This window comes from Lepidochelys kempii, chromosome 19, assembly GCF_965140285.1.
Source record: "Lepidochelys kempii isolate rLepKem1 chromosome 19, rLepKem1.hap1, whole genome shotgun sequence".
In the NCBI taxonomy this organism is placed as follows: domain Eukaryota; kingdom Metazoa; phylum Chordata; order Testudines; family Cheloniidae; genus Lepidochelys; species Lepidochelys kempii.
Genome location: NC_136398.1, coordinates 5,741,118 through 5,768,124, shown reverse-complemented (window position 1 = coordinate 5,768,124; position 27,007 = coordinate 5,741,118). Strand labels below are relative to the sequence as shown.

General features: G+C 59.0%; 1 protein-coding gene across 4 annotated transcripts in view; it reads right to left on the bottom strand.

The window, feature by feature from the left end:
• Positions 1-468: 468 nt before the first annotated feature.
• TINAGL1 (tubulointerstitial nephritis antigen like 1) overlaps positions 469-27,007 on the bottom strand; it is a 30,264-nt gene continuing 3,725 nt past the window's right edge. For 2 of the 4 annotated variants that reach the window (XM_073317628.2, XM_073317626.2), the window contains 10 exons: positions 24,984-25,310; positions 22,208-22,271; positions 16,934-17,026; positions 15,547-15,661; positions 12,724-12,847; positions 12,220-12,370; positions 11,480-11,669; positions 11,187-11,232; positions 8,779-8,902; positions 469-3,538 (listed from right to left, as the gene is read on the bottom strand). In XM_073317628.2, the coding sequence (XP_073173729.1) occupies positions 3,316-3,538; positions 8,779-8,902; positions 11,187-11,232; positions 11,480-11,669; positions 12,220-12,370; positions 12,724-12,847; positions 15,547-15,661; positions 16,934-17,026; positions 22,208-22,271; positions 24,984-25,287 (1,434 nt within the window). In that variant the 5' untranslated portion in view covers positions 25,288-25,310 and the 3' untranslated portion in view covers positions 469-3,315. Of the gene's footprint in view, positions 3,539-4,801; positions 4,848-8,778; positions 8,903-11,186; positions 11,233-11,479; positions 11,670-12,219; positions 12,371-12,723; positions 12,848-15,546; positions 15,662-16,933; positions 17,027-22,207; positions 22,272-24,983; positions 25,311-27,007 lie in introns of all 4 variants that reach the window. The other 2 variants (XR_012155616.2, XM_073317629.1) reach the window with 2 other exon arrangements.

Here is a 27,007-nt window from a genome sequence, read left to right as displayed (position 1 = left end):
ATGAAATGCAACGCTGGCTAGCTGGGGAGGTGGTTTCTGAGCGCAGAGGGCACTGTAATGCAGCAGACAGAGGTAGAATGAGATACACCTGCTAGAAGATGAAGCCAGACACATTCAGGCACCAATTTTTAACACCAAAGAGGATTCACCAATGGAATTTACCAGGGGGTGGAGGGGAGGCTCCACGCTTGTAAGCTTTAAATCAAGCAGGGGCGCAGGGGTGTCAGTCTAAAGCAAGGTGCTCCAGCTCAGCTGTGAGGTATGGCCTCGATTCAGCCATTATCGGGTGAGGTCTGTGGGTGGGCTATACAGACTAGCTGATCATACCGGTCCATCTCTGACTTGATGGCCCAAGCCTGAATTTCAAGGGCAGCAGGCTGGAGCGGGCTAATGACCCCCAGGGATAGCCAGCAGTAACCAATGGGAAGCAGGCCCACGTGGTGGGCAAGAAAGACACAGTTGTGCTGGTGAGAGGCTTCAATAAATTTATGTACAAATAATAAAAAGCACAATAAATACAAAAGAGTCTTAAAATACAATGCCTCCATACAGCCCGACTGCTCGCTAGGCAGGTAGATTGCGGTCTTGTTCTGTCTCTGGATACAGACTCACTGTTGAGACTGGCCAGTGCAGTCTCAGGACCCAGATTGTCCTGACAAAGCATCTGCCACATCTCGGACACCAGCTCTCCTCTCTGACATGTGGACGGGGACCTTGGGCTGAGAGCAACTACCCTTTGGATCAGGAGAGAGCGACACAGAGCGCCTCCGTCCCCTGCTCCCGGCTGAAGCTCTGAGTACATCAGCAAACACTGTTGTGAGTACATCAGCAAACATTGCAACGTGCAGCTCCCACTGAAGTCAAAAAGCCAGGGGGCTTAGCCACTGACAGCGACAGAAGGATAAATTCCCCAAATCAAGGCCCTTGGTACTGGACATTTTCCTGGGCTGGGCCCTTTAGCACCATAGGGAAAAGGCAGATTCCGAGCCTGTTCTGGAAAGCGACAGGCTGGAGAGAAGTTTCGATTACACTCTGGAGTTGCCCGGCTTTACGCTGAGACACCTCCCAGTCAGGCGCAGCACAAAGCTGCCCCGGCGGAGAATCCTGGCTTGAAGCCAGCTCCGGTGGAAGAACACCGCTCCTTTGGGGCCCTGTTAAAGGCACAAACGCCCCTTGTGTGAAATTCGCCCCAGGGCAGCACAAGTGCCTAGGGCAGGCTCAAGTGGTCCAGAGGCCGCGTGCTACCACGTTTGCGCAAGGGCAAATGCCATCTCCTAGTGAGCAACGCCCGCTTGTGCAAAACAAAAAGGCGAGGCTGGCTGTGCAAACACCCATTTGCACACGGGGAGAGAGGAGATGCATGTGCTCTCACACAGCGCTCTTTAAAGGCTCAAGGCCTTTGGGAGAAGAGCTGGCTCTGCCCTTAACTTCAACGCCGCTTCTTGAACAAGGAGACACTGATCCCAGCGCGGCCAGGAAGCCGGAGGGATGGGCCCGGAGCCGGGTGGGACGGGAAGGATTTCACAGTTTTTGATGTTTTTTGCAGCTAAGCTCTGAGCTGGACAATGGGGATTTGCTGAAAGGGGGGGCAGCAGCTGCGCAGAGAGGGCAAAATAAATCCAAGCGGGTAAGGAGGCCTAGGCAGGACAAGCCGTCCAGCCTGGGTAGCATCACGGAGGGGAGAGGAAACCCGCACCAGGGCCCGTGTGAGAGTTTGCCACAGCAATGCCATGTGTCAGACACAGGGTTTCTGCCCTGGATCGAGCCAGGGGTCCCATTTGGTTTTGCTCCATCTCCCGCCCCAGATCCAAACACACCTGATGCTGACGGGCTTCTGCTTCTCTGCATGAGTGCAGAGAGCTGCCCGGTCACTGGGTCTCCCAGAGCCCTTTGGAGCCAAAGAGCAATTCCTGGCTCCTCTGCTGGAGCAGGCAGTTCAAGCCCCCCTCCCCGTCCCCGCCACTCCGGTCAGGCGGAAGCACGGGTCTGGTTTAACAATCCTCCGCCTCTTTGACATGAAAGGCTGCAGCTTACTGTCACGACTCGGGCCGCGCCGCTGACAGCGCCAGCGAGGGCGTCAAGCGCCAACCTCCGAGCGACCTCAGGCTCCCAACAATGGCCTGTTGAGCCAGGCCGGGATTAGGCACTAAGACCCTGCCGGCCGGTACAAAGCATGGGGCCGTGGTTAAAAGCCAGGGGGCTGGGGACGCACTTTCAAGTGCTCAGCACATATAAGATACGGGCCAGCGCACCGTGGCCTCGGTGTCAGCAGAAAGCCAGCCTTGCCCGGGTCCCAACAGGGCTCCGCGCGAGATGGGGGTCATTTGGAGGTGAGGCGCTGAGGATCAGAGCAGGGGGCCGTGGAAGGGTGCGTGGGAAATTGGGAGGTTGGTCCGTGGGGACTGGAGTGGGACTGGGTGGGAGACCAGGGTGGGCTCCCAAGGGTGCGGGAGGGGCGGGGAGGAGGGAACCTCTAGGACGATGGGAAAGCTAGAGATGGCCAGGATGAAGAACGGCAGCACGGCAGTTACTCCCCTGCCCCAGCCCAGCTCCATCCAGGCAGCGTGGCTGGTGGTAATCCCTGAAGATCTGGCTCCCTGGTAATGCGAGAGGCTCTCAGGAAATGCCGGGGTTCCTCGTGCTGGCTGCACCATCTCCTCGCCCACTGGCAGAGGGCACAGGGGAAGACACCTTGCCACTGGGGTGACAAAGGCATGGCTCAGTGGCACCCCTTGCCCCCAGGGAGATGAAAGGGTTAACTACAGGTTGGTCTCTGGAGAGCTGGGGGTCCAGGAAGCCCTAGGGCCCCCTCCGTATCTCTGGGGAAAAGCCCAGCGATGGGTGACGGGGCGGGGGCAAGGGGGAACCCCGAAGGCGGCAGCATCGTTCCCAAAAGGGTGGGGTGACAGGCCGATCTGATTTCCACTGGTCTGTCCCCGCCACATGGCAGGGCCCAAGGCACCCCAGCCCCACAGCAGAAGCCATGGGCCCCAAACCCCGCCCGAGTAGTGTAAACAGGCCCCATCCTCACTAAGGAGCGTCCCAGAGGGGAACAGGCCTCAGGGTCCCAGCACGTCTCCAGCTAGGAACTGGTCAGGGCCGAGGGTCTGTTACCAGGAGAGGGCGAGGCCCATGCTATGAAGACATTCCTTGGTGGCAGCTCCGTGAGTCCCCAGGGATCCTCCCAGGTCCCCGGCCTCCCAGAGCCCTACCTAGTCCTGGGAGAGGCTGGCGGCCGACTGGGGATCCTTCGGGGTCCCTTGGGGGTAGCGACAAAGTCAGAGTCTGCTGCAGGTGCCTGTGGCTGGGTCCAGATCACACTTGGGCTTCATGGAGCACGTCGGGGCTGTGGGAGGAAAGGCCTCCCCGTGCCACGCGGGGCCACCCGGCTGGCTCACTTCCGGCGCCGCATGTCCTCCATGCTGACGCGGCCCCAGACGCCCACCACGAAGGTCTCGATCTCGCACTCGTTGGCACCCCGGGCAATGCGGAAGTAGCCGTCCTCACCCCAGTGCTTGCCCCAGGAGTTTGCAGCCACCTGCAGGGAGGCAAGGAAAAGACAGTAAAAGATGTTAGCAGCCGAATCTGTGTGCAGTACGTGTGTCCAAGCACGCAGCCAGCCAGACGCACACACAGACAGACAGACGCACGCACAGGCAGACAGACGCACGCACAGGCAGAGGCACACACAGACAGACACACGCACGCACAGGCAGACGCACGCACGCACAGGCAGACGCACGCACGCACAGGCAGACAGACGCACGCACAGACAGACAGACGCACAGGCAGACGCACACACAGACAGACAGACGCACACACAGACAGACGCACGCACACACAGACAGACGCACACACAGACAGACACACGCACACACAGACAGACAGGCGCACGCACAGACAGACAGACGCACGCGCAGACAGACAGACGCACGCGCAGACAGACAGACGCACGCGCAGACAGACAGACAGACGCACGCGCAGACAGACACACACACAGACAGACAGACGCACACACAGACAGACGCACGCACGCACAGGCAGACGCACGCACAGACAGACAGATGCACGCACAGACGCATGCACAGATGCACTCATACAGCCAGACGCACACATAGACACCTGCACACAGCCAGACACGCACAGCCAGCTATGCAAGCACACAGACACACAGCCAGCCTGATGCACACCAAGAAAGATGCATGCAGCCAGCCAGACATGCGTGGGCCCAGTCAGACAGACAGACAGATGCACACAGCCAGATGCACTCACGCACAGACACACGCACACAGCCAGCCACACACGCACAGTCAGACAGCCGCACCCGCACACAGCAGTGCCCTGGAAAGCACCCCTTCCCTTCCCTGGTGCTGACCCAAATTTTGGAACAACTGAAGAGGCTGCCCTGCAATGGCTCCATCCCTGGTTCTGTGCCAGCCGCAGCCCGTGCCAGCTGGGAATCGCTGGTCTGTCCTGGGGAGACCCGCAGTCCCGTCACACACGCTGAATAAAGCTGCTGGCTCCTGATCTGAATCCTGAGCCTTAGCATGCCCATGCCTGGCCTCTACAGTGCCCCAGCACACAACCAACTGCCTTGCCCAGGTAGCTCGAGGACTGGCCCCATACGGAAGGTCATGGCCTGGGGGGGTTGATGGCACCTCTGCAGCGTCACCGGGACTCGGGAAGCCGAGCAGCGCCGGTGGGACGCTGACCCTCCCGCCACTCTCAACCCTACCCATGCAGCCCCCAGCACAGGGGGGCTGCGATTACAAGGGCGCTTCATGGTCAGCGCGACACTCACCCAGTACTTCTGAGTCTGCCCCTGGGGCGTCCTCTCTTCTCCCCACCTGCGGCAGGATCGAAAGGAGCCGAAGGTTAGAGGCGGGGGTCTGGTTCTGGGTCAGGGTGGGAACAGCGCAGCCCCAGCCCCAGCGGATCCGGCCCCTCAATCCTAGCCACGCAGGAGAAGCCATGGAGGCCAAGTTCTGGCACTTTTCTCCCCTACAAGGCAGCTACTTGGATCAGTGCCAGTGAAACTGGACAGCCCTGAAGCCAGTTAAAACCCAGCAGCAAGGCTGAGCGTAACCCCTGGATCAGATGCACCCCGCTCCTCTGAGTCCTTCCTTTTCATGTGCTCCCACCCTTGAGCAAACCCAAGAGGAGGGGATTGAAGACTTGGCCCAATCCCCCGGAGCCGTCCGACCCTTGCCTTGTGCCCCAGGGTGAGCCAGAGGCGACCCCACTCGTGAGTCCCTCTCCCCCATCACACGCTCGGTCGTGATTCTGAACGGCGTGGAAACCTGGCACGGGGGGGACCTGGCCGGCTGGTTCGGCTTTGCAAGGTGCCGGCTGCGACTCTCCCGTGAGCCGATGGAGAGAACACAAGGGGGAAGGAGCCTCCTGCCCCTCTCTTGCCTGCCCGGGGCTTGCTCTGGGCATCAGGTTTTTCCTTCAGCCCCCAGCCGGGCTGTTGCCCATGGGATTGTTTTGCTCTTGGTGTTGGAACTGGTAACCACAGCAACACTCCGTTTACTGTCAGTTCACCGGTTTGGGTAGCCGGCTGGAGGGGTCCCGGGGCCAGGGGTTTGTTTAGCTTTGCCGGTTTCCTGGCTCGCGGAGACGGTGCGGAGCCCCGAGGTCCCGGCTCCCGCCCACGGGCCAAGCTCGCTCCCGGAACCCAGCCAGGCAGAGTCAGCCGTGGGGAGGGGAGTCGAGTGCTCAGGGATGTGAGCCAGGAACAGAGGGGGCAAGTGCTGGGCAACCTTCCCCCGCACAGCTCTGCCGGGCCCCTCACTCCCAGCCCCGGCTGTGCCAGTCCTGGGCCCCGCACAGCTCTGCCGGGCCCCTCACTCCCAGCCTCGGCTGTGCCAGTCCTGGGCCCCGCACAGCTCTGCCGGGGCCCCTCACTCCCAGCCCCGGCTGTGCCAGTCCTGGGCCCCGCACAGCTCTGCCCTACTTCAGGCCTGCAGCCAAGTGTGCCAATGCACCTCAACCCTGCTCTGCAGCCCGCCCCCAATGCTGCTGCTGGCCTGCCCTGGCCTAGCGGATACAGAGACGCCGTCCAGTTGCCCTTCACTCTGTCCACTCCAAAGAGGACAGGTGGCTGCATTAACCCTCGCTGACCTCGGGTCTCTCATGCCCCCTTGGTACTGCAGCCGGGCCAGAATATACAGGTGCAGCCGCCTTTATCCTGCTCGGGAAGGAGCTGATTTCCAGGGTGCTCTGCACCCCCAACGCCTGCTGAAGGAGCTGCAGGGGCTCAGTGCTCTCGGGAAACCAGACTTGCTTTGGTGGAGGGGCCTGACTTTGGCTGTAGGGGCAGGGCTGTCGGCCCACACCCTGCGATCATTTGGCCCCACTGCCTGGCCTACCGGCAAGAAACCAGCCAGATACGGGCTGACCCAGCTGGAAGGGGACCTGGAACATTTCCAAGGGCTCATTCCGAGCTCCCCAGCGCCAGAGGCCACGTCACCACGTGGCAGCCGCAAACCTGAGCCAAGCGGCTTGCGGGCCCAGGAAGCGGGCAAGCCGGGGCAGCCACCCAGAGGTGGAAACACAGAAGGCTTGTGTCCTTTGTGTCTGCCTGGCAGCACCCCGAGCGGGTGGCGGAGGCCGACATGCTATTCTTGGCTCTACCTGTTGATCTGGATCAGACCCTGCTAGAAACAGGACATTCCACTGTCCCTAGGGCTCAGCCCAGTCTTGTTCTGCATCTGGGGCACCTGTCTCACAGCTTAACAACCCTCCCTGGAAGGTCTGTGGCTAAGGGTTTGATGCTACTGACTCCCTGTGTGACCTTGGACACGTCCCTCAGTCTCTCAGTGCCTCGGTTCCCCACCTGTGAAATGGGGGAACAATCCTTCCTTTGTCTGCTTGAACCAGCTCCCGCTCCGGCTGCACCTGGCACAACGGGGCTCAGATCTCCTCCTGCAGCATAAACCTGCAGCATAAACCACCCTCTCCTGGCCCCCTCACCACCCTCCTTCATGCCAGCCCCTCAACCCTGCGCCAACCCCACCGTTCCACCCTCAATAACTGCTCACCCCGCCTGGTGTCGGACAGTCTGAGCCGGCTGCATCCCCACCTCCCAGCAGGCTGGGCTGCTGTCTGCTCCCCATTGGCCACTGCCTTTCCCGGAAGGCAGTAGCCCAGCGGGGCTGCAGGGGAGCTCAGCTAGCTAGCAGCAGTAGGGGGTGTCCCAGTGTGAGCCCCGTCACGAGGGGGTGCTGTAGACCACACCACCCTCCTCCGGCGGGGACAGCCACCCTCCAGGGCGGCTTGCCTGCTCGCTGCATCCCCAGGGGCTCGATGGGTGCAAACCTGGGGTTCGACCCACACCTCTCGGAGCGAGGCAAAGCGTCTGAGTGGGACTCGCCGCAGGCTGGGCCCAAAGCACTGGACCCGCTTCCCCCTCCTGTCATCTCCTCCCCGCGCTTCCACTCCAGCCCAAGGAAGGGGCACTCCTTTCCTCCACCGCAGGGAAAATGTCTTCCCAGACCGAGGGAGCTTTTCCCAAGAGCAGCGCCTAGAACTGACGCAGTGGAGAGATCAGGCAGGACCAGGAGTCAGGGCGGGACGTGCTCCCAGCTGGGCCGTCCGTGCCATCCTGGGGACATGGACGGTGGTGCCAACAGGGGGAACAATCATTCGGTGTAATAGTGAGAACAAGGCAGGCGGACAGGGCTGTCAGCGCTTTACACCACCCACCACACAGGTACCAGCATCCATACAGCCAGGGATGCTTCCCCGGGTGCAGAGCATGCTGGAGTTGCTCCCCCACCCCTCTGCCCATTGCTCCATCCCCGATCCTGCACCCACGAGGGGCCAAGGCAGGTTTTCCCATTAACTGCCATAGGGGCAGGATCCCGGTCTCAGCCTCTCAAGCTGCACCAGCTTTTCACAGCAGCAGCCCCGGCTGCTTCCAAGCACACACCCAACACCCGGCCTGCAACCGAGCCCCGCAGCCTGGCGCTCTGCACTCAGCGCAGAAGCTCAGGGGTGGAAGAGCAGAGGGGCTGCGGATCGGGCTTGAGGGGCACCAGCAAAGCTGCATATGGGGCCCCAGGACGGGAAGAGCAGAGGGCAGGGCAGGCTGGTACAACTATTCCAGCCTGTGCCAGGCTCTGGCCGCCTCCCGCTCTCACGAGAACTAAACCCACCCTGTGTTTTTCTTCAAGCAAAGAAAACGTATTTGTTTCGCCTCTTTGCTTTGACAAGGCTCTGTTTGAACTGGCCTAGGCAGGCTCGCTCAGACATGGGTCTCTTGGGATGCGTTTCTGCCATGCAGCCCCCACCCCACAGAGTCCAGTGGCTCCCAGAGATGAGCTGCCCCCCACCCGGGGCGCCGCCAGAGGAAAAGCTCTTACCCCACCCTGCCCCGAAGGGAGTGGCCCTGTCTGGCTGCCATCCTTTCTCTGGCCTCTGCCCTCCCCGCAGGGCCCCGCAATGTACTTTGGTTCCTCATTCCAGGGAGGGCGCCGGCCTGGCACGCGTTCAATGCCCTTCGCCACTGCCCCCCCTCCAAATACACAGCACTCGGCCCCTTCAGCAAACAGCCCAGTGCCTCAGTGTGACATCTCCCTCCAATAAACCCAGCCAGCCAACAGCCTCCCACCAACACCCCCTCGAAACGCCTGACTCCCCTCCCCTCCGCCCCACCTCGACACACCACTAATTCCAACAGTTGCCCACGCCCCCATCTCCCTCCCCGACACCTTCTCAAACACCCACATAACCCTCCCCAGCACCTCTGGCACGGGTACAAGAGGCCCTCCTTACCCTGTGATTTTCACCGAGTGGGTACCGTGTCTCCGGTGGTGCTCCGGCTTCCCAGCCATCACCGGCGTGTGCCGATAGACTCCGCTCTTGTACACGAAGAAATCCTCGTGAACCTCCATGATGGCTGCAGACGGGGAGGAAAAAGCAGTGTCATCACGGGGCGAGGGGACAGCTACACGTCAGCTGGGTGTGCAGGGCCCATGCTGCCCCCTTCAAGCCAGATTTCTTTCCCAGGTGATACCCCTCTATCCTCTGCCCCTCTGGTGTCGGTAGCTAGGTGACCTTGGTGGAGGGAGGTTGTATGTACCGCCTCTTTAAATTTCCTGAGCCATTTTGTGAGAGGTGGAGTTAATGCAGCATGCTCAGGCAAAGACGCACACACTGTGCTCTCTCTCCCCAAGCTGACTTCACTTTTGTTCTTTGTTGTTTGGTTGCTTAATCTAAATGGAAAGTCAGCCAGGCTGAATATATATGGGAGTCTCATGCAGATGGGGAGAACACAGCTGGGTTTTCGAGCAGGATTTCTCCCTCCCCTTTGGACTGCTCTGGCCGAGGGAGCTTTTACAAAATGTATTATCGTGCCGATTAAAAACCAAACCAACGGGAATTTGAGATCAGCTCCCTGCAGTTAATAATTGAACATGGTCCTGGTGATGCACAGCCCCCATTTGTGAGGAGGGAGCAGGAAGGGCCCCAGCATCAGTGACCATTAATCAGCTGAACTGGGGCTTTACCAATCACACGGCTTGTTAACCATTAACCAGCCTCGCCCTGCCTGCCAAAGGGAGCGTGTGTGCATGGAGGTGGTATGCAAGGTGTTTACCAGTGTGGGTACCCACTGGTGCTGAGATGGGGAGGGGAGGCCACTAGCTAGCTCGGCGGGACACTTAAGGCCCTTGGTTTTCTGGTTTTACTGAAAATGTCCCAGGTTTTACAAAAGCTAGCATTGGGTTTTTCGTGATTTTCACCCGAATTTTAGACCACTCAGGTACAGGAATAGAACAATGATGTTAAGAAAATCCAGTAGAGCAGAGTTGTGTTTAGGCTGTAATAAGTTAGACAAAGTGTACCCGGGAGGCTGTTAAAGTAAGACCGTGGAGTGCGTGTGAACCGGGAATGTGCAATCCATGAACTAAACCACCACACGCGGCAGCTTTTACTTCAGTCCTCTTACTCTGCTCTGTGTCTGGCCTCCCATCCGCCAATATTAATCCTGATATTTACCCAGAAACCGGTGAAGTTAATTTTTCGCCGCTGATTTCTGATCCTTTAAAAAGTGTTTGTAATAAACACTAATACAGTCCTGGGAAATCGTAAAGAAAAATAAAACCTGAAAACGAAGGGCCTTTGGTATAGTCCATGAAATGGACTCATGACAGATTTAAAGACTGGCGGACGATTCTTTTGTAAATGTTGAAACAAACACTTGCTGTACATCTGCGGCTTTGTGTCTGTATGCTGCCTGGAGCGATGGGATTTTGGCTAGCCGTTAATGAGCATGATTACTAATAGGTCGTTCAGGCCCAAACCTGGGCATCATCTTGGATTTGGCGGCCTCTATTGTTATTTATTACAATTTGTATTGTGGGACAATTGTGGGCCCTGAGTCACAGACCAGGACCCCGTTGCGCTAGGAGCTGTACAAACACAGTACAAAGAGATGGTCCTTGTCCTAGACCCACACCCAGGCTGCGTCTAATTCTTGCCCCCTCTTTCGACATGATGGGATCCTGCTCCCTGAATCAGGAATGGACCCCGTTTGCTGTCCCATTGGGAAGCACATGGGATTAAGCGTGGCCTCAGGCAGCGAACACTCAGGACACGAGCCCATGTCGAAGGGGCCAGTCTTTTCTACTCCACACAGGTTCTCACACCACGCTCGCCTCCACAGTACCCGAGGGCTAGATTCACAAAGCACCGATGCCCAAAATGTAGACCCTCAAAACCCTGCTGAGCTGCTTCCGAACCTATGTTTCCGCTAGGAAAGACCCCGGTTTTTCAGCTGGCCGGCACGCAGAGCCCCCTGGCCTTGCTGAGCTGGTCTGGGCCTAAGCCCCGATGGGATCCTCGAAGCCCAGCACTCGAGGCTAATGTCTCCCCTGTCAGCTCCACCCCAAGGTCCTGGAGACGGGTGCCGGATGCGGCCAGGGATAGCAACAGAGGGGCAGCTGCAGGAGGGACGTGCCCCCTTTACCCCACTCCTGGGGGGAGAAGGAGCAGCCCAAATGGAAGCCAACCACCTAGCCCCCCTCCTCTGCACTAGCCAGGGACTAGTAACAGGGTCTGCAGGAGAGGGAGGGGGCTCCCTGGGGCTGGAAGTTTTGCAGCGTCTGTGCCAGAGTCGGATGGGGAGGGGATTCCCTATGGCAGATGGTGGGTGGGTCCAGACCAGCTGGCGCATCCCTTACCTTGCACAGGTCCATTCTCCATCAGCTCCTTCATGATCTCCTTCTCCTGCAAACACAGAGCAGGGCTGGGTCACACACGGGCCGGGAAGTAGTGGCAGCTGGGAGACCCTGGGCTTTAATCTTGGCACTGCCCTTGCCCCACCCCTCCAATGCCCTCCCCATTGGAGCCTCCTGTCCCTGAGCGAGTGGGATTAGCCTCCAGCCTCCCGGACCAGCCCAGGGCCAGCCAGCGTTAACCCCTCGGGGGCTGGACTCCGCCCGCAGAGGGCTCCGGGCGGGGCAGCCGCACTTACGCTGGAGGAGAGGCGGTAGGCGGGGGTCGACTGGTAGATCTCGTTGGAGTGGGCCTGGGGGTTAGGGCACTGCTGGGTGGCTTGCCTCTTCCCTCTGCCCATGGAGCGACTTTGCATCATGCAGGGCCGGCCTGTGTGGGCACTGTCCTTCTCCCAGCTGGTGAAGGGGTAGCAGCTGTCAGTCACCACCCTGAGAGGCAAGAGTGGGGGTTAGAGAGGGATGCACAGCGGCAGGTGGGACAAAGCACCAGCCCCAGCAGGCCCAGCCCATGGGCTGCCCCCCAGCACAGGGACGATGGGACGGGGAGTGCTGGGATGCTCGGTGCAGCTCCAGGATGGCTTGACCAAGATGCTGGCCCCGTTTCAGATTGGAGGGGACCGTGCCAGGGGACGGCTCATTCTCTGGGCAATGCCAGCCTGTTCTTGGGCACAGTGCAACAAGTCCTTCCCTCTCTCCCCCCACTAGTTTTTTCAATGCCCCTTGATTCCAACCCATCACTCTTCCGCTGTTCCAGCCCTGGGCTTCCCCCAACCCCAGCCTCAGCCCCCCGCTATATTCCTGCCCCCTCCTCACACAGCTCTCCATCCCGAGCCGCAGGCCGCCACTCTCCGAGCCCTGAACCCCCCAGACACAGCTCGGCTGATTCATTCCACCTCTGCCCTGCAGCCCCCTTCCCCGCTGCCCCACTCCGGGGCTCCCACCCCTGCCCAAAGCTCTGCCGATGCCCTTCCACACTCACCCTCTCCTGCGCAGATACCACCAGGCCCGGTCGATCCGGCCCCCGCTGCAGCCCTGCTGGTTCCGGGTGTCACACGAGATCAGGTTCTGGGGGGACAGGGCGGGCGTCATGTGCCCCATGGAATGGATGGCGATCCTGTCCGATGCCACCGCTTGGGGGAAACTCACATGGTTAGGAGGTTCCTAATGTAACAGATACAACTCTTCTCCCTTTCCCCCAGCCAATCAGCCTCACCCCCAGGGGCCCAATCCGGGACAGGGAGCAGCTGGCTCTTGGCCCTAAGGGTGGGTCAAAGCTGCAGGTCGTTCCAGCTTTGCAAAATGAAGTCGGGGGCAACTGGGAGCCAGGGCCCATCCTACCCACCACGCCAATGGCAGCAAGGTGCAGAAGTGGCAGGGGTCTTCCAGTGAGTGGGTACGGAGGGCTCCTTCTCTCTGCACCAGCCACCCTTCAGCCTCCTGCTGGGGCACACAGCCTGGCACTCCTGCCCAACGGGCATCTTACCTGCTGTAGAGAAAGCCCAGGAGCCGGCGCAATTGCCCTGGTCCAGGGGCTCGAGGATCAACCCGGGCCATTTGTCAGCTGCGTTGAAATGGCTGGGGAGCCACTCATTGGTGTCCATGCTCATCTGCAGAGGCAGAGACAGGGAGCCTCAGCGGGCCACAGGGGCTCAGTGCCAGAGCACCAGGGACACCACGGCCGAGGGCGGCTGGATTTCCAGGCTGCATTCAAGAGAGGAGCCCTTCTAGAGAAGATACCCCAGGGCCAGCTGAGAGCCTGGCCTCTTCCCCTTTCCCCAGGAGCCTTTGCTCCCTACTCCTGCCAAAAGCATCCTGCAGGATCCAAACCTCCCCCAAGTAGGCAATCAACCCTAACCCACTTGGTGGGCTTGTGGTTAAAGCACTGGGCTGGGACTCAGGAGCTCTGGGCCGGTTCCTGGCTCTGCCACTGACTCTGTGCAGGTCACTTGGGCTCAGAGGTATTTAGGTGTCTAATTCCCATTGGCTTGGATAAGTTTTCAAAGTGCCTAAGTCCCTTCTTCGAAAGGGACAGGCATGTAAGAGCCTAAGTCTCTTTGGAAGTCAATGGGATTTGGGCTCCTAATTGACTTGGGTTCTGTGGAAATTTTCACCCTCTGCATCTCTGTTCCCCAACTGCAAAACGGGGACATGAATCCTTCCTCTCTCTCGTCTAGTGACACTGCCAGCACCTTGGGGCAGGGCTGTCTCTCCCTGGGTGTGTGCACTGGGGGCCCTGAACTCAGGTTCCAGCTTCTTGGGTTACTGTAACAACAACAGGCTTTCTTTAAACTCGGCTGAATTGCAGAGGTCCCCGGGTCACCCTCCAACGGCAGAACAAATGGCAGCCTTTAGTTTTTGGTGTGAATTGAGGAAGTCCTTCCTGGGCAACGCAGCCCAGCCCCCGGCCGGCTGCCAGCCATGCACCAGGGCGGATGCAATTAGAGTGAGGAGCGTTTATGTGTGATCAGGAAATGTCTCTAAAAATACACATGGTCAGAGAGTGAAGGACACTGCTTTGGACAGTGGTCCACCCGTGCCGCCGAGCTCATAGGGAAGGCGGGCTGATGTTTGCGCTATGTTCTCTCCTGAGCAAGCTCGCGCCAACAACAGGAGCAGTCCAAGAAAAACAAAGCCAGGCCATAACAACAGTGACCCTTCTTTCCCTCCCCCGCGCCTTGATGATCTCAAGGTTCCCAGCAGGAGGAGGGGTAAATATGGTTTGCTGGGACTGGGGTCAGCACAAGACTATTTCAGGGCTCTGCTCTGCCCTTGGAGTTTCCTTCCTTCCTTGGTGGAAAGAGGCTGCCAGCCGGCAAGGTGCGGAGACGCCGGAGTGAAGGAGAACGGTGTAAACACCTTGACCATACAGACTCGCCCCGTCCCTGCAAGAGCGTACCCAGCCAGGATCGCACCCAAGGGCTCTGACCCCAAAGTACAGGCCTCTAAAGCCTCTAAGGCACTAGCTCCGGTCAGCAAGAGCAGGGTTGGGTGTGGATCAACCACCTAGCACACTTGGCCAGGGCGCTACCCGCAGCCTGGCCTGGCTTGGGGTTGCTGCACTGCTGCCTGCCGTCACCACCAGGAGGCGCTGTTGGGGATGCTGCCCTGAGGTTGTTAACGGAATCTGAGCACGCTACCTCCTGACCACCCCGACCTTTGCCACCCCCACATCATGGCAACATCAGGTCCCCTCCCAACCGGGGCGCCATGCGTCGGGCAGGGGCAGCCCCCAACCTGAGTGGACGTAGCCCCCGTGCCTGGCTTAGAAGAGTACAGGGAATCCTCGAGAATGGGAAAGCGGAATGAAATATGGCCTTTCCCCCCATTCGCACCTCTTCCTGCCCTGGCTCAGCCTATCCCCAAGTCCTGGGTCAAGCAGAAGCGCCAAGAGACAAAAAAAAAAAAAAAGGCAGCAAGCGAACAATAGCACAAGCTGGAATAACGGCCTGTCCCATCCGCTGACAGCCTGGGTTTCCTGCCCGGCTGAGCCAGCTAACTTCCCCCCGGCCCCCACTGGAAAAACAGCATCTTGCTCTCCAAGAATGTGCTTGGAAAAGAATGAGCCTGAGCATGCCCTGTCGCTCTTCCACCCGCCCCGGCAGGGGCCGCCCTCCGCGGTGAACGGGGCCGCGCTGGACAGGAGCAGAGCCCAGGCGACATCAGGGTCGTGCAGCCCCGGCCCGCGTGTTTGTTCTAGCAGGAGCCTTTGGGGACAGGATGCGTGCGGGGTAATGCACCGTGCAGCGGGCTGGCTTTGCAGACTCAGCAGTGGTACAGCAGGGGCCTGGGGGGCCGGCGCGGACCTCGCTTTCCGATGGGAAACAAACAGGGGAAGGAAAGGAAAAGAATTCAGGGACTGCAAGGCTGAAGCTACTGAGCTGGGGTTTCCAGACAGGCCTAATAAGTTTCCTGGGGACAGGCCTAATAAGACCCCCACGGAGCCCCTGCTACAGGCCCGGGAGTATCTGCCCACTTCAGTCTTCAGCCAAAGCATGGCGCCATTTCCAGCACAAGGGGCAAGGCCCTGCCAGGATAGGAAGGAGGGTCAGCGCTGGACTGGGCCAATTCCCAGCTCAGACACAGACACCCAGTATGACCTTGGTCAAGTCACTTAATCTGCCCCGTGCCTCAGTGCTCATCTGTATAATGGGGGCAATGCCCCGCACAGAGATCAGATCCCAGCTGCAGGCTGGGACGGGAGAGTTGGTCTCAAGTGGACAGGTACTAAACAGCCCAGGAACAACACAGGGGAATGTAACCCAACCCCCACCCTATTCAAGGCCTGGGCCAGGCAAGACAGACTCACCTGCAGCTCGTTCATGTTCATGACCGTGGGGGGTGGTTTGATGGTCCCCAGCCGGTGGCGGACCCCTTCATCCAGCGTCATCCCCCAGAAATGGCTGTAGTTGGCGGCTCTCCAGCTAGCGAGGGACAGGTGCAGGTCCGATTAGAGGGCAAAGAAACCCCTGACGTGCTCACGACCCCAGGCGCGGAAAGCACCTCATGGCTCAGTCTGAAGCTGTAGAGTGTTGACCAGCCCCACCCCCTGGACGTGCTATTTGGGGGCATGAGGGTGTTTAAGACAGAGATGGGCCTGGACCAAAACCCTGGGCTGCAGGGCTCACGTCTGGGCACCTCAGGACTTGAGAAAGCCCAGCGCCAGATTCCTCCCCTCCAAGGTCAGCGTGGCCCATTCCAGAGACGCTCACCTCAAGCGCAGGGCTCTGGTTTGGCCCCTGGCACAGAGAGGGATCCTAGCCACACCGTCCTAGGCACTTATCTGGGCCCTGTTACGGTGGCATCAGCATTGTAATACACTGACTCTCTCAACACCCCGGGGAGGCAGGGGAGGGCGGTGCTATTATCCCCAACGTACAGATGGGGAATGGAGCCACCGAGAGGCTAAGGGACTTGCCCAAGGTCACACTAGTGGTCTACAGCAGTGGTCGGTTTGGAACCCAGGAGTCCGGCCAGTGCCTTCACCGCAAGTCCAGCCGGGCTCTCTCGGTGCTACGGGGCATGTAACTGCATCTTAACGGCAGTGTGGTGGTTACCGGACGCTCACACGTCTCAGGAGAGGATCCATCCCCCGCCCCGGCCGTGATGCGCCAAGGAAGCGGGGCGCAGGGGCTGTAACCTAGAGCGGGGCTACGTTTCTCTAACCAGAAACGGCCCCTTTTTCAAAACTGAAATTTTTCATGCAAAATTGGTCGTCTGTTAGAATTTTTCATTCCCCACACCCCCGCGCAAAGAAAACAACAAGCCCGTGCTGCCTTTTGGGGGGCCACTGGTATCGAAAACGTCCTCAGAACAGTTGTCAGGACTTCTCATTTGCTAAAACCAGGCTTGGAGGCACAGGGCAGAGTTTTAACCCTCGCTTGCCCAGCGTTGGCGGCCTCGGCACTGAGCGCTGCCTTGCGTCCGGCTTGCCTGTCTGGCCTGTAAGCTCTGTAGGGCAGGGGCTCTCTGTCACTGGGTGTCTGTACAGCACCCTAGCACAAAGGGGCCGTGATCTCAGCTGGGGGCTCTCAGTGCTCCCAGGACCCAAACACTCGCAGCGAACCCAGCCCAGCATTTTGCGGGTCTCTCAGAGCATCGGGCTGCCCCATGGACCTGCAGTGGAACGCCGACACCTCCAACCTTCAGGCTTTCGAAGGCCATGGCAAACCGTCCTCCCGGCAAAGGGCTCTTACCCATAATTCCCTCTGTTGATGGCATCAATCATCTCCCCATCGATGAGGCAGGGGTGCTGCTCACAGTCCCACTTCCCGTTCCCGCTGCAGGTGCTGGGAAGAGGAGATAAGAGACGGGTCAGCCAGGGAAGCGGGTCCGGCTGGGGAAACGTGGGACAAGGCCTTGTCCTCGGCGCGGGACGGGACCCCTACGTGCCTGCCTGCGCTAGAGATCTGTCGTGTGAGGCCGGAACCAGTCGTTCCCTCTCGCTGGCTCCCTGGCTGCACCCAAAGCCACCTCAGCCACGCATGGCCCACGGCACAAGTTGGGGGAGCTACCCCAGGTGGCAGCCGATACTGGGTCTCGAGGGAAGCTGCATCCATTGCTGCTCCAGAGCCGCAATTCAGCTGTCGGCCTCCGCTCCTGTGCCTTCCCACAACCCCCCCAAGACCCCCCGGCCCCGCACCCGCAGCAGCCCATCTACCTACGCACCGCACCGTGCTGTTTGCAAGCCAGCACTTAAAGGGTTGGACGCTGCCTTCAGAGAAGCAACTAAACTCGCTTCCCTGCACCTTTGGAGCCCCGTGGGTCTGCGAAAGTGAGCCAGAAAGCCCTGGAAATCAGTCCTTGGCATGAGACTGTGACCCGTTCCCCTGCTGGTCGCTGCTGGGGCTTGGAAGGGCAAAGGAGCATGGGATGAAAACTAACGAGGCTGAAAGTTAGCCAGGCTTTTGCAAACATCACTATACTCTGGGGCTGGGGGAAGGTTCAGAGCAGCGAGCGCTGCCTTTCCATTAGTTCAGCAGCCCGAGTTAAAACCGGGGAACACGAGAGAGTCTGCACTAAACCTTCGGGGAAACCTAGCCAGCCCTTGTCCGCATTACGGGCACTGCAATAATGCTGGGGCCGCAGCTATGCCGCTGTATCTCCGTGGCACAGACGGCAGCGACAGACGGGGTTCCTCCATTGCGGCAGGAACTCCTGCCTCCCCCATCAAAGGCACCATTCTTCCGTCGCCCCAACTGCATCTACCCCGGGGCTTCGCTCGGCACAACTACAGAGCTCCAGGGAGCGGGTGTTTCACACCCCGCCCTGACGGAGTTACCCTGATGTAACGTCTCTGCGGAGACCGGGCCTGGGATGCCTTAGAAGAGCTGGGGAGAAAAGGAAGAGCAGGCCCTGCTCAGAGCCTTTAAGGCCAGAGGGAACCATCCTGATCATCTCTGAGCTCCTGCCCAGCGCAGGCTGCAGAACCGAGTTGCCCACCGGCTCCTGCAACAGGCCCAGCGCCTCCAGCTGAGTCACTGAAATCCTCAAATTTGACTGCAAGGCTCCAAGTTACAGAGCAGCCACCGCTGACCCTAGTTGAGACCAGCAAGTGCCCCGTGCCCCACGCGGCAGGGGATCCGCGGGGCAGTGTGGGGAGGCTGCAGCCTCAGGATCCGAGGGCAGCAGCAGAGCTGTGGAATGCTGGGGGGCGGAGAGCATGAAGCGGGCCCCTGATTGCCTCGCTCCCATAGGCACAAAACGAAACCCATTCCCCCGCGACACCATTCCAGCACCTCCAGTTCCCTGGCACCCACGGGGAGCTCACACAAGCCGTCTCCAGCATTAACCAAGCTCCAAGCAATGCTTGGTATTTTCTCCAAGACCCCTGCTGGTTTTTGCTCCTTTTCCAGCCCAGAGAGGCTGCACTTCCTTTTAAGGCTAAGGAGCTGCCAGGCAGGGCTCTCCAAGTATAGACAGAACTGAGCCGGCAGGGAGCATCACAGACCCGGGCCCAGCCTTAACCCTTCCCTCCCCGGGACGCTGAGCGGGAGATCTCGCCCTGCCTGCCTCCCAGCAGGGGACAACTGCCTCTTTGGGGGGGCACTGGATGTCCGGTGCCCCTACACCCCCGCTGCCAGGCTCCCGCTGCTGGGTGCATGAGGCTGCATGGCCAGACTGGGCGGGCACCGGTGGGCAGATGGAAGCAGGTGTTCCACTGGGGGGTGGATAGTGACACCCTCCCTGCCACACTACAGAGGAGAGAGGGTGGGAACGCAGACGGGGTGGAGGAGTGGAGATATCCCCCCCACCACCTGGGCAAGAAAGGAGCTGGGGGAGGGGATGACCGCTCCCTCCCACCCCACCCCACCCCTCCCCTGGCCAAACAGTGATCCCCTCCCTCCGTCACACACCGGGCGCCCTGTGCCAGCTGCCTGGACAGGCTCTGGGGCCAGATGGGTGCTAAACATGCAGGCCTCTGTATTCCAGCTGATGGCCTTCGGCCGACCCAGGGAGGTCGGGAGGAGGGGGGGCAGGGGGGAGAGTGCTCCTTGCTGCCCCCTCGCCAGCTGCCCAGGACCAATGGAAAGCTGTGGACCCCTGCATCCTGCCCCCTGGCTCACATGGAGCTCTCAGCAACCAGGCGGAGGGAGGGGAGAGTTTATAACCTGCTGGCAACCATCAGCAGATTGAAGAGTAAGCGGCCATCCCTCCCCAGGGATCACAGGGGACGCCCCTCCCTGCCCCGAGGCCCCAGGAAGTGGAGCTGTAAGGCCTGAGTAGCGTCTCTGCCCCTGGAAGGGTATCAGCATCTGTGCAGGGCGACAGGGGCAAAGGGCTGGATGTGACGCCCACGCCCCGGGCCACTCCTCTCCCCTGGTCCTGCGGTACCTGAATTCCACCTCACCCCAATGCACCCACTACTGGCTGCTCCCCCGCACTCTCTAGCACTGAAAGAAGCAGACAGGGCCTCAGGACTCCTGGGTTCCATTCCTGGCTCTGACACTGACTTGCTGTGCAACCTGCCCTCCCTGAGCCTCAGTTTCCCATCTAAAATGGAGGTAGCTGCTGGGGTTCACTGGTGACCCTTTTATTAAGTGATTTCACATCCTTGCACAGATGGGGCTATAGAAAAGCAGGGCAGTCACATCCAATTAACCCTTCTCACCCCACCCCCCAGTCCTGCCGAACGCCCCAGCCACATCCCGACAGTCCACGTGGGTCTAGGTGAGCCCACAGTCCAACCGGGAAGGAAGCACATCACTTTTCAGTGGGGAAAGGGCTCACCCGAAACAGGGACAACCGTGATAGCCTCCCCTGGGGCCAGGCTCCTCTCTCAGGCCCAATGTTCCTTAGAATCAGAGAATCATAGAAGATCAGGGTTGGAAGGGACCTCAGGAGGTATCTAGTCCAACCCCCAGCTCAAAGCAGGACCAATCCCCAACTAAATCATCCCAGCCAGGGCTTGGTCAAGCCAGGCCTTAAAAACTTCTAAGGAAGGAGATTCCACCACCTCCTTCTGTGTGTTATAACCCAGGGGGCTCTTCCCTCCCCTCTGCCTGGCGATCGCGCCGCTGCCTTGCACCGGTGAGGCAATGGAAAAAGCCAGAGTTCAAATTCCACGGCCTCCCAGATGCTTTCCAAGCCCTTCGCTCCCCCCCTCCCCCCCGCTGTTTGGTCTCCGCACACACGGTGGTGCCCTGGCTGCTGGAGCATCTTGTTATTAACCCTGGATCTCTCCCCGCTGCAATCCACAAGGTCGATCCCAGCCCGGGAAACTGCCCCTGGTGTAGACACGGCATCTCTCTCAGGAACTAAATCAAGGAGCAGAGCAGGCCCTGTTATACATGGCGGTCGGGGGGGGGGTGTGTAAGGACTGACGAAAGGTGCTGGATCGACAGCCCATGGCCAGACCCCGGGCTGCCCCACACAGGGGGCCCAGCAATCCCGTGGCTGGAAGTAAACAGTGGTTTCACAGACGTTCACACCACCTCTGCCTCTTAGACTCTAGGCCGCTGTGGGGGCTGGAGCAGCCCCTGGTGTAAGTTAGAGCAGCCCCTGCCAATAAAACAAACCAGGTCGCCAGTGGCCCTTCCTACCTGCCCTAGCATGCTGCCGTGTTGGGGGCCGGGAGGAGGAGCAGCAGGGGTCTACTTATGGGTGGAGAGGGGCCTAATGGCCTCTAACTCTGGGTCAATGCAGGGCTGGATCTGCCTGTGGGGTCTAGTAGGACATGGGGAGAGAGAACTGAGTGGGAGTAGCTGGGGTCACACAAGATGCAGACGCATCTGGAGTAAGAGCTGAAAGGGGAATTGCTTATTAAGTCCTACGTGGGGTCAGGACTGGGAATATTTTGGCAGGAGGAGCGTTCAGCCCTCAAAGGCCCAGCCCTGCTGGAAGACACTTCCCCTTCTGCAGGAAAGGCAGCCGGTTAATTTTGGGAAACTTCAGCCCTTATTAAAGCCCCCACCCGGGGAAGGGTCTGACCCCTGCGGCCACAGGAGCTTGGGAACTGGTCAGGGAAGAGTTTGCTTCAACACTGAGTGCATCCCACCCCCGCATTCCTGCCGATAAAACACCAGTGAGAGTTGGCTCCTGAGACAGACAATTGCAACTAGTGGGAGGGGAGTTCCAAAGATTAGGGATGGGGGCGGGGGAGGGCATTTCCAGAGCTGCTCTGCTGTGATTGCCATACACTGGGTATCCTCCCAACTCAATGCTGGGCTGCTGGAATCAGCTCTCAGCACGCTGCTGAGAAAGGAGGTTCATTCACGCTGCAACCGTAGCCAGCTTTCGTAAAGGGAGGCAAACCAGTGTCTGTGCTGGGGCTGCAGCCTGGGGGGTTTGACTAGATGACCTCTAGGGGTCCCTTCCAGACGTACATTTCCAAGCCACCGTGGGGTTATCAGGGCAGAATTTGGTCTTGGTGACACCTCTGCAGGAAATAGCGATGAACCCAAAACTGACCCAATCTGGGATTGCATCACCAATTTAACACTGGGCAAGTCAAAGGATTCGCTGTGGGTCATTAAGCATTCCGGCCCAGCTTCCAGAAACCCCACGGCTGCGTTATGGCTCTGCTGTGGAAATTCTGGGTGGCCTGTGCAATTCCATTGCAGGCCCAGGGAAAAGCTGGCCGTTCCCAAAGAGACTGGCACCCAAATCTCAAAGCCAGCCATTGGATTGGCATCAGAGATTGGCTGGAATCTGTGACGGATCATGCCTCTGGTCCCACTCTCCTGCCAGTGCAGCTGACCCCTACAACACATTCTTTGATGCTGTGTGCAGTCTAATTTTACAAGAGATGGGCCTCCCGCTGAGCACAGCCTTGTGAGATCTCTCTGTCAGGGGATGAGGAGGAAATGTTGGGCAAGGGGTTCCCCTAAGGAAAAATACATTTTGAATGGTTTAAAGAGAAACCTGAGTCATCTGACTTAGCTGATGGCAAACAGCTTATTAGCAGCTCAGGAAATAATTAGCAAAGCCTGGTGGCAGCAAGAACCCTGATCAGAAGCCAAAGCACTCACCAGAGGTTGCAGTTTTCTCTGTAGGTGGCTCCGGTTGGGTACTTGTGTTCACCACGATCACAACCTGGACAGGAGAGAGGCAAAGAACAGACGATGGTGAGGAACAGTTGTGCAGGGATACACATGAGACTAGTTAGATCACTGCTACCACAAAGCCTGGTCCAACTCCCCATACAGTCAGTGGGAATCTTTCCATTGACTTCAAAGGAGCAGGAGCAGGACCATAAGCCACATCACCAGCCCACAGAGAATAAGGAGCCATGGTCACAGAGAGACTAAGTGAGTCGCCCAGGGTCACACAGGGAGTCTGTGGCAGAGCAGGGAATTGCTCCTAAGTTTCCCAAGTGAGTGCCCGAACCACTGGACCACCCTTCCAAACTAATCCCCCCCGCCCATTTAGAATGGCTTTGGGTTTGCCTTGGCAATATTCTGAACCCCTCTGCATCACAGCCAATCTCAGACAGGTTTTCCGGGCCTACCTGAGCTGTACTGGGGGGCACAGCTCTTGCATCTCAGGGTTTAATTCTGTCTCATGGGAGGAGGAACCAGGTCTCTCCAACTATCCCCGGGGGCCAGTAGGCCCTGCAGGGCTTTAACTCACTCCTCCCCTTGCTGTCTCCTAGCTGCTAGGTGTGTCAGGGCAGCTGGACAAAGTGCAATTAGAGACGGGGGTGGGGGTGGGGGGGTGACTTAGCACCCTCTGACTCATCGGCTCAGGGCATGTGCCGTGGTGCAGAGGAGGCTCTTTGTGCGGTTTGGGGTTTGGTGCCGGACAAGCTAAGCGTGTCCACGGTGTGACGCATGCCCTGCAACCTCTGATGTAAACATGCTCCAGGCTTTTCTCATGGCTCCCCACAGCTCAGTCACCCGGGGTCCCTCATATCCCAGCATGGCCGCCGCAGAGCCCCCTCTCAGGCCAACCCCTCCACGGCTCCGAAAAGGGTGCCCACCGCCCCCTGATTGGGGCATAGTAAAGAGCGCAGGGTGGTTTGGGCCACAACTGTGGGACCCTGCAGCGGGGAGGGCAGACGTCATTCCCAGAGAGCAGCGTTCACAGGGTGAGATCATGCGAGAGACTCGCCGCCTACGCCCATGTGGATTGGAAACATTTCCGATAAGGCGCCAGTTACAAACGCCTTATTCATCTTTATACGCCAGCTGGTTCCTCAATGGCTTCTTAGAAAGAGTTTTATGACATGCATTAGAGGGAGGGACACGCAGCTCAGCGGATGCCCTGCCTCCCCAGCAAGGTACGGCAGGGTTAACATTACAGTGAAACATACACGGCTCCGAGCACCACGATCTCGACTGATCAGGTTCTGATCTCAGTGAGAGCAGCATCAACCCAAGGCCCTGAGCCCTAGACAAAGAAAGGTCCCGTTTTCAAGCGTAGGGATGTAACTCACAGAACTGGCCAGATTCCAGCCCGGCTCATTATCCTGGAATTCCCCTGGCATGGTCAAAGCAGACAAGATAGTCCACTTCCTTCCCCCGTCCCAGCTGGCCGGGCAGCATTGCTAGGTGATAGCTGCCACATTTCAGCCCGGGCAAAAGGACCCATTTATCTCTGTAGGGTCAAAGTCTGTGTCCAGGTGTACCGGGTGACATTCTGGAGTGAGTCCACTGAAGGCAAAGGCGTTATCTGGATTTACTGTGGCGTAACAGAGCACAGAATACAGCCCATAGGGTGTATGGTGCTGTGGGGCCTTCAGACGAAGGGTGCTAGGGAACGGTCAATAACTAATGTGGCCAGATTCTCCATTGGTGGAAGTCACCAGGGCGCCAATGCATTTACACCGATTTACACCAACTGAGGCTCTGACCCTACGTTCCTAGAAATGGAACTGGAATGTACTGGGCCAAATTCTGCTCCCAGTTACCCCCGGGGCAAAGTCAGACTGGGCATTAGGAAGCCAAACCTCCTTTGTCTCCAGTGGCATTTGCACCTCTTACGCCAGGACTGGGTTTGCCCAGGAGCAGGATCCGAGGTCTCCCTTCCCGGCCCATGAGTTTTCCAGCGCCTGGCAGCTCTGGGGTTACGACTCTTCGCTCAAGAGGCGGGCAGAGCTCTAGGAAAAGCTGCTGGCAGCTCCCACCGCAGCCCGGGGCTGGAGAAAGGCAGCTGTGAAGCGCACACATTCCCAGCCGCTGTCGAGCTGAGGTCTCGCAGCTGCCAAGGAAATTATCCCATCTTAAGTGGGATCTGTGATAAGGGTGCTGGCGGGAGAGACCGGGGAAAGGCAGCCTGATGCCGAGCAGACCACCAGGGGGTGCAGGGAGATGCCTTCCCATGTCCGGGGGTTTGACCCTGGGGTGGTCCCCTTATGGATGGGGACAGGGGGATGGCTGCTGGACAGAGGCCCTGTTGAGCAGCTTGCTATTGACTCCAAAGGGGAGGAGAGGGGATCACTGAGGGCCGGGAAACACAGAGGTTGCAGGTTCAAATCCTGCAGCAGGCGGGACCCCACACATTATCCCCGTTCGATAGATGTCTGGGTGGCGAGGGCGGGTCCCAGCCTAGTTCCTAGGGGACAGATTTGACCTACACAGACTCCACCAGAAGGATTGATCTCTCATTGGCAGCCTCGGCAGAGAAGCCAAGCACTGAACAGGCCCCGGGGACTGAGCTATGGGGGTCGCTCTGGGGTAGGAGGATGGGCGGGAGCTGTGTGGATGCGAGGGATGGAGCTTGCATTGCTGCTGACCCCCTGTGGATACCCGAGGCCCTGGGTCCCCAGGCCAGAGCAAGCTGCTGGAGGGGGTCTGCCCCATCTACCTTTGTGCACGGCCAAGGGGGGCGGGATGCCCAGGCAGTACTCCCAGAAGTCAGGGCAGCAGTCGGAGACGGTGCGGTTGCAGAAGAGGTCGCAGTAGCAGATGGTATCCAGGTAGGGCACAGTGCAGGCATCGTCCCTGCCCACGCAGCAGGCATCATTCCTCTCACAGTACGAGCCGCCGGCGTCCCGGATCCCCCGCTCGTGCAAGCCTGGTGCCAGCTCTCTGCGGGTCCGTGCTCTGTGGGCAGAGAGATCCTCTGCTGCCAACAGCCAGAGGGTCAGGAGAGTCCACAGCAGCCTCATCTGTGGGCCGACGTCCCCGGAATCTGCAGGGGCCAGAGAGAGAGAAGGACGGGACGTGAGGAACGCAGTGTCCGGAGTGGACATGGGCAGCTCCTGGCCCACATCCTCGTTCCTAGGGCTGGGCTCAGAGCTCAGAGGGGGACACGAATCCAGAGGGACACAAGCGTCACCATGATCTCACCTTGGGCCCCAGGCCAGTGGCAGGTGCTTGACACCAGGGCTTCTGAACACAGGCAAGTGGGACTTGCTGTGGGGGGCTAGTGAATTGGTGGCTGCCAGGAGACCCTGAAATGGAGCTTTCCCAGCTTTGCCCAGCCCGAGGACAAGATGCAACCGGGATCTACGCCTTGTTCTCCTCCAGGGGAGAAATAATCCACCACCTGCCCCCCATGACCAACCCACCCATCGCAAAATGTTCCCCTTGCCCACCGACTGGCCTCTAAGATCCCAGCCCTGAGTCCTCGCTCTGCCTGCATCGCCCCCTGCTAGGAGGACAGCCAGGCCGCACCACCGCCTGCCATCCGCGCCGGTGCTTGCTTCAGGTCTTCAGCATGGCATGGGCCACAGCACGGCCATGCGGCTCTGTGAGCCGTTCTCCTTTCAGGCAGCCACTCAGGTGGCCAGCAGAGGCTCTCCAGGCAAGCCCCACTGGACACAAGAGCTGGGGCGGTGGGGGGGACCGGGACAAGGGAGCTAAGGCAGCGAACCACCCTTCAGGGGAAGCCGCCAGCTTGTTCAGCTCTCCAGGAACAAGCCCCCATAATCACCTCGCCAGACTTGCATGCACGGCTCTGCAGGAGACACCATGCATCCTCTGCACCCCTGTGCAGGAGAGCGTGAAACGCTGACCAGCTAGCAAAAGAGACTCTGCTCTGGAAACTCACGAGCAAGGGTATCGCCCAGAAGGAGCCGGGGAGATTTAACGAATGGCTCTGTCCTAAGTGCTGTGAGGACAGATTCTCTTCCCTTTTGAGTTTCTTGCCAGGGAAGCCACCACGGAAGGTGGCTGATTCATCAGAGCTACTGATGCAGAGCTTGGGAGCTATCACCCAGAGCCTCAAAGGTATTTAGGCACCATTTGGGAGTTAAGTGCCCAAATACCTTTCAGGGTCTGCACCGAAGAAACCAGAAGGAGATGCAAGTGGGGGTGTTCCCTTCCCATGCAGATTGACAGCTGTCAGTCACCTAGCATCACACCTGGCTGGGACAAGGGGGGAGCTGGGGTGCCTGTTGTTTGCAAGGTGGGGGGAGAAAGGTTTGTTGCTTCCCAAATCTTTACCAGGCTAAAGGTACAAACTTCCTTGGTTCCCTGTATGTTAGATAACCAAGGTGAGGGCTCCCAGTGGGTTAGGTAGGATCAAGGCTGCAGCAGGCTGCAGGTTAGGCAGGATCAAAGCCCAGGCTAGCAGGGAGCTTGATAAAACTGGGACCCATGCTCCCAGCAGCTCAGGCAGCGGAAGCCAGCTGCAAGCTCTGTGCACACTTAATATAAGACCAGGCTTTGGCTGCTACTGTTGCCATCTGTCATGGTTCTGTTGCTGGGGTCTTTGCTATTTTCCTTAAAGCCCCAGCTCCCAGAGTCAGGTGATTCCCTGAGACGTTCAACTTCTGTTTAGAAAACGATGTAAGTTTCTAGCCCTGCTGGTTGCAGAGAGAAACTGGAAAACGGGACCCCTAAGTGCTCCCCCACCAGGAGAAGCAGCTGCTCTTTATTCTTTGT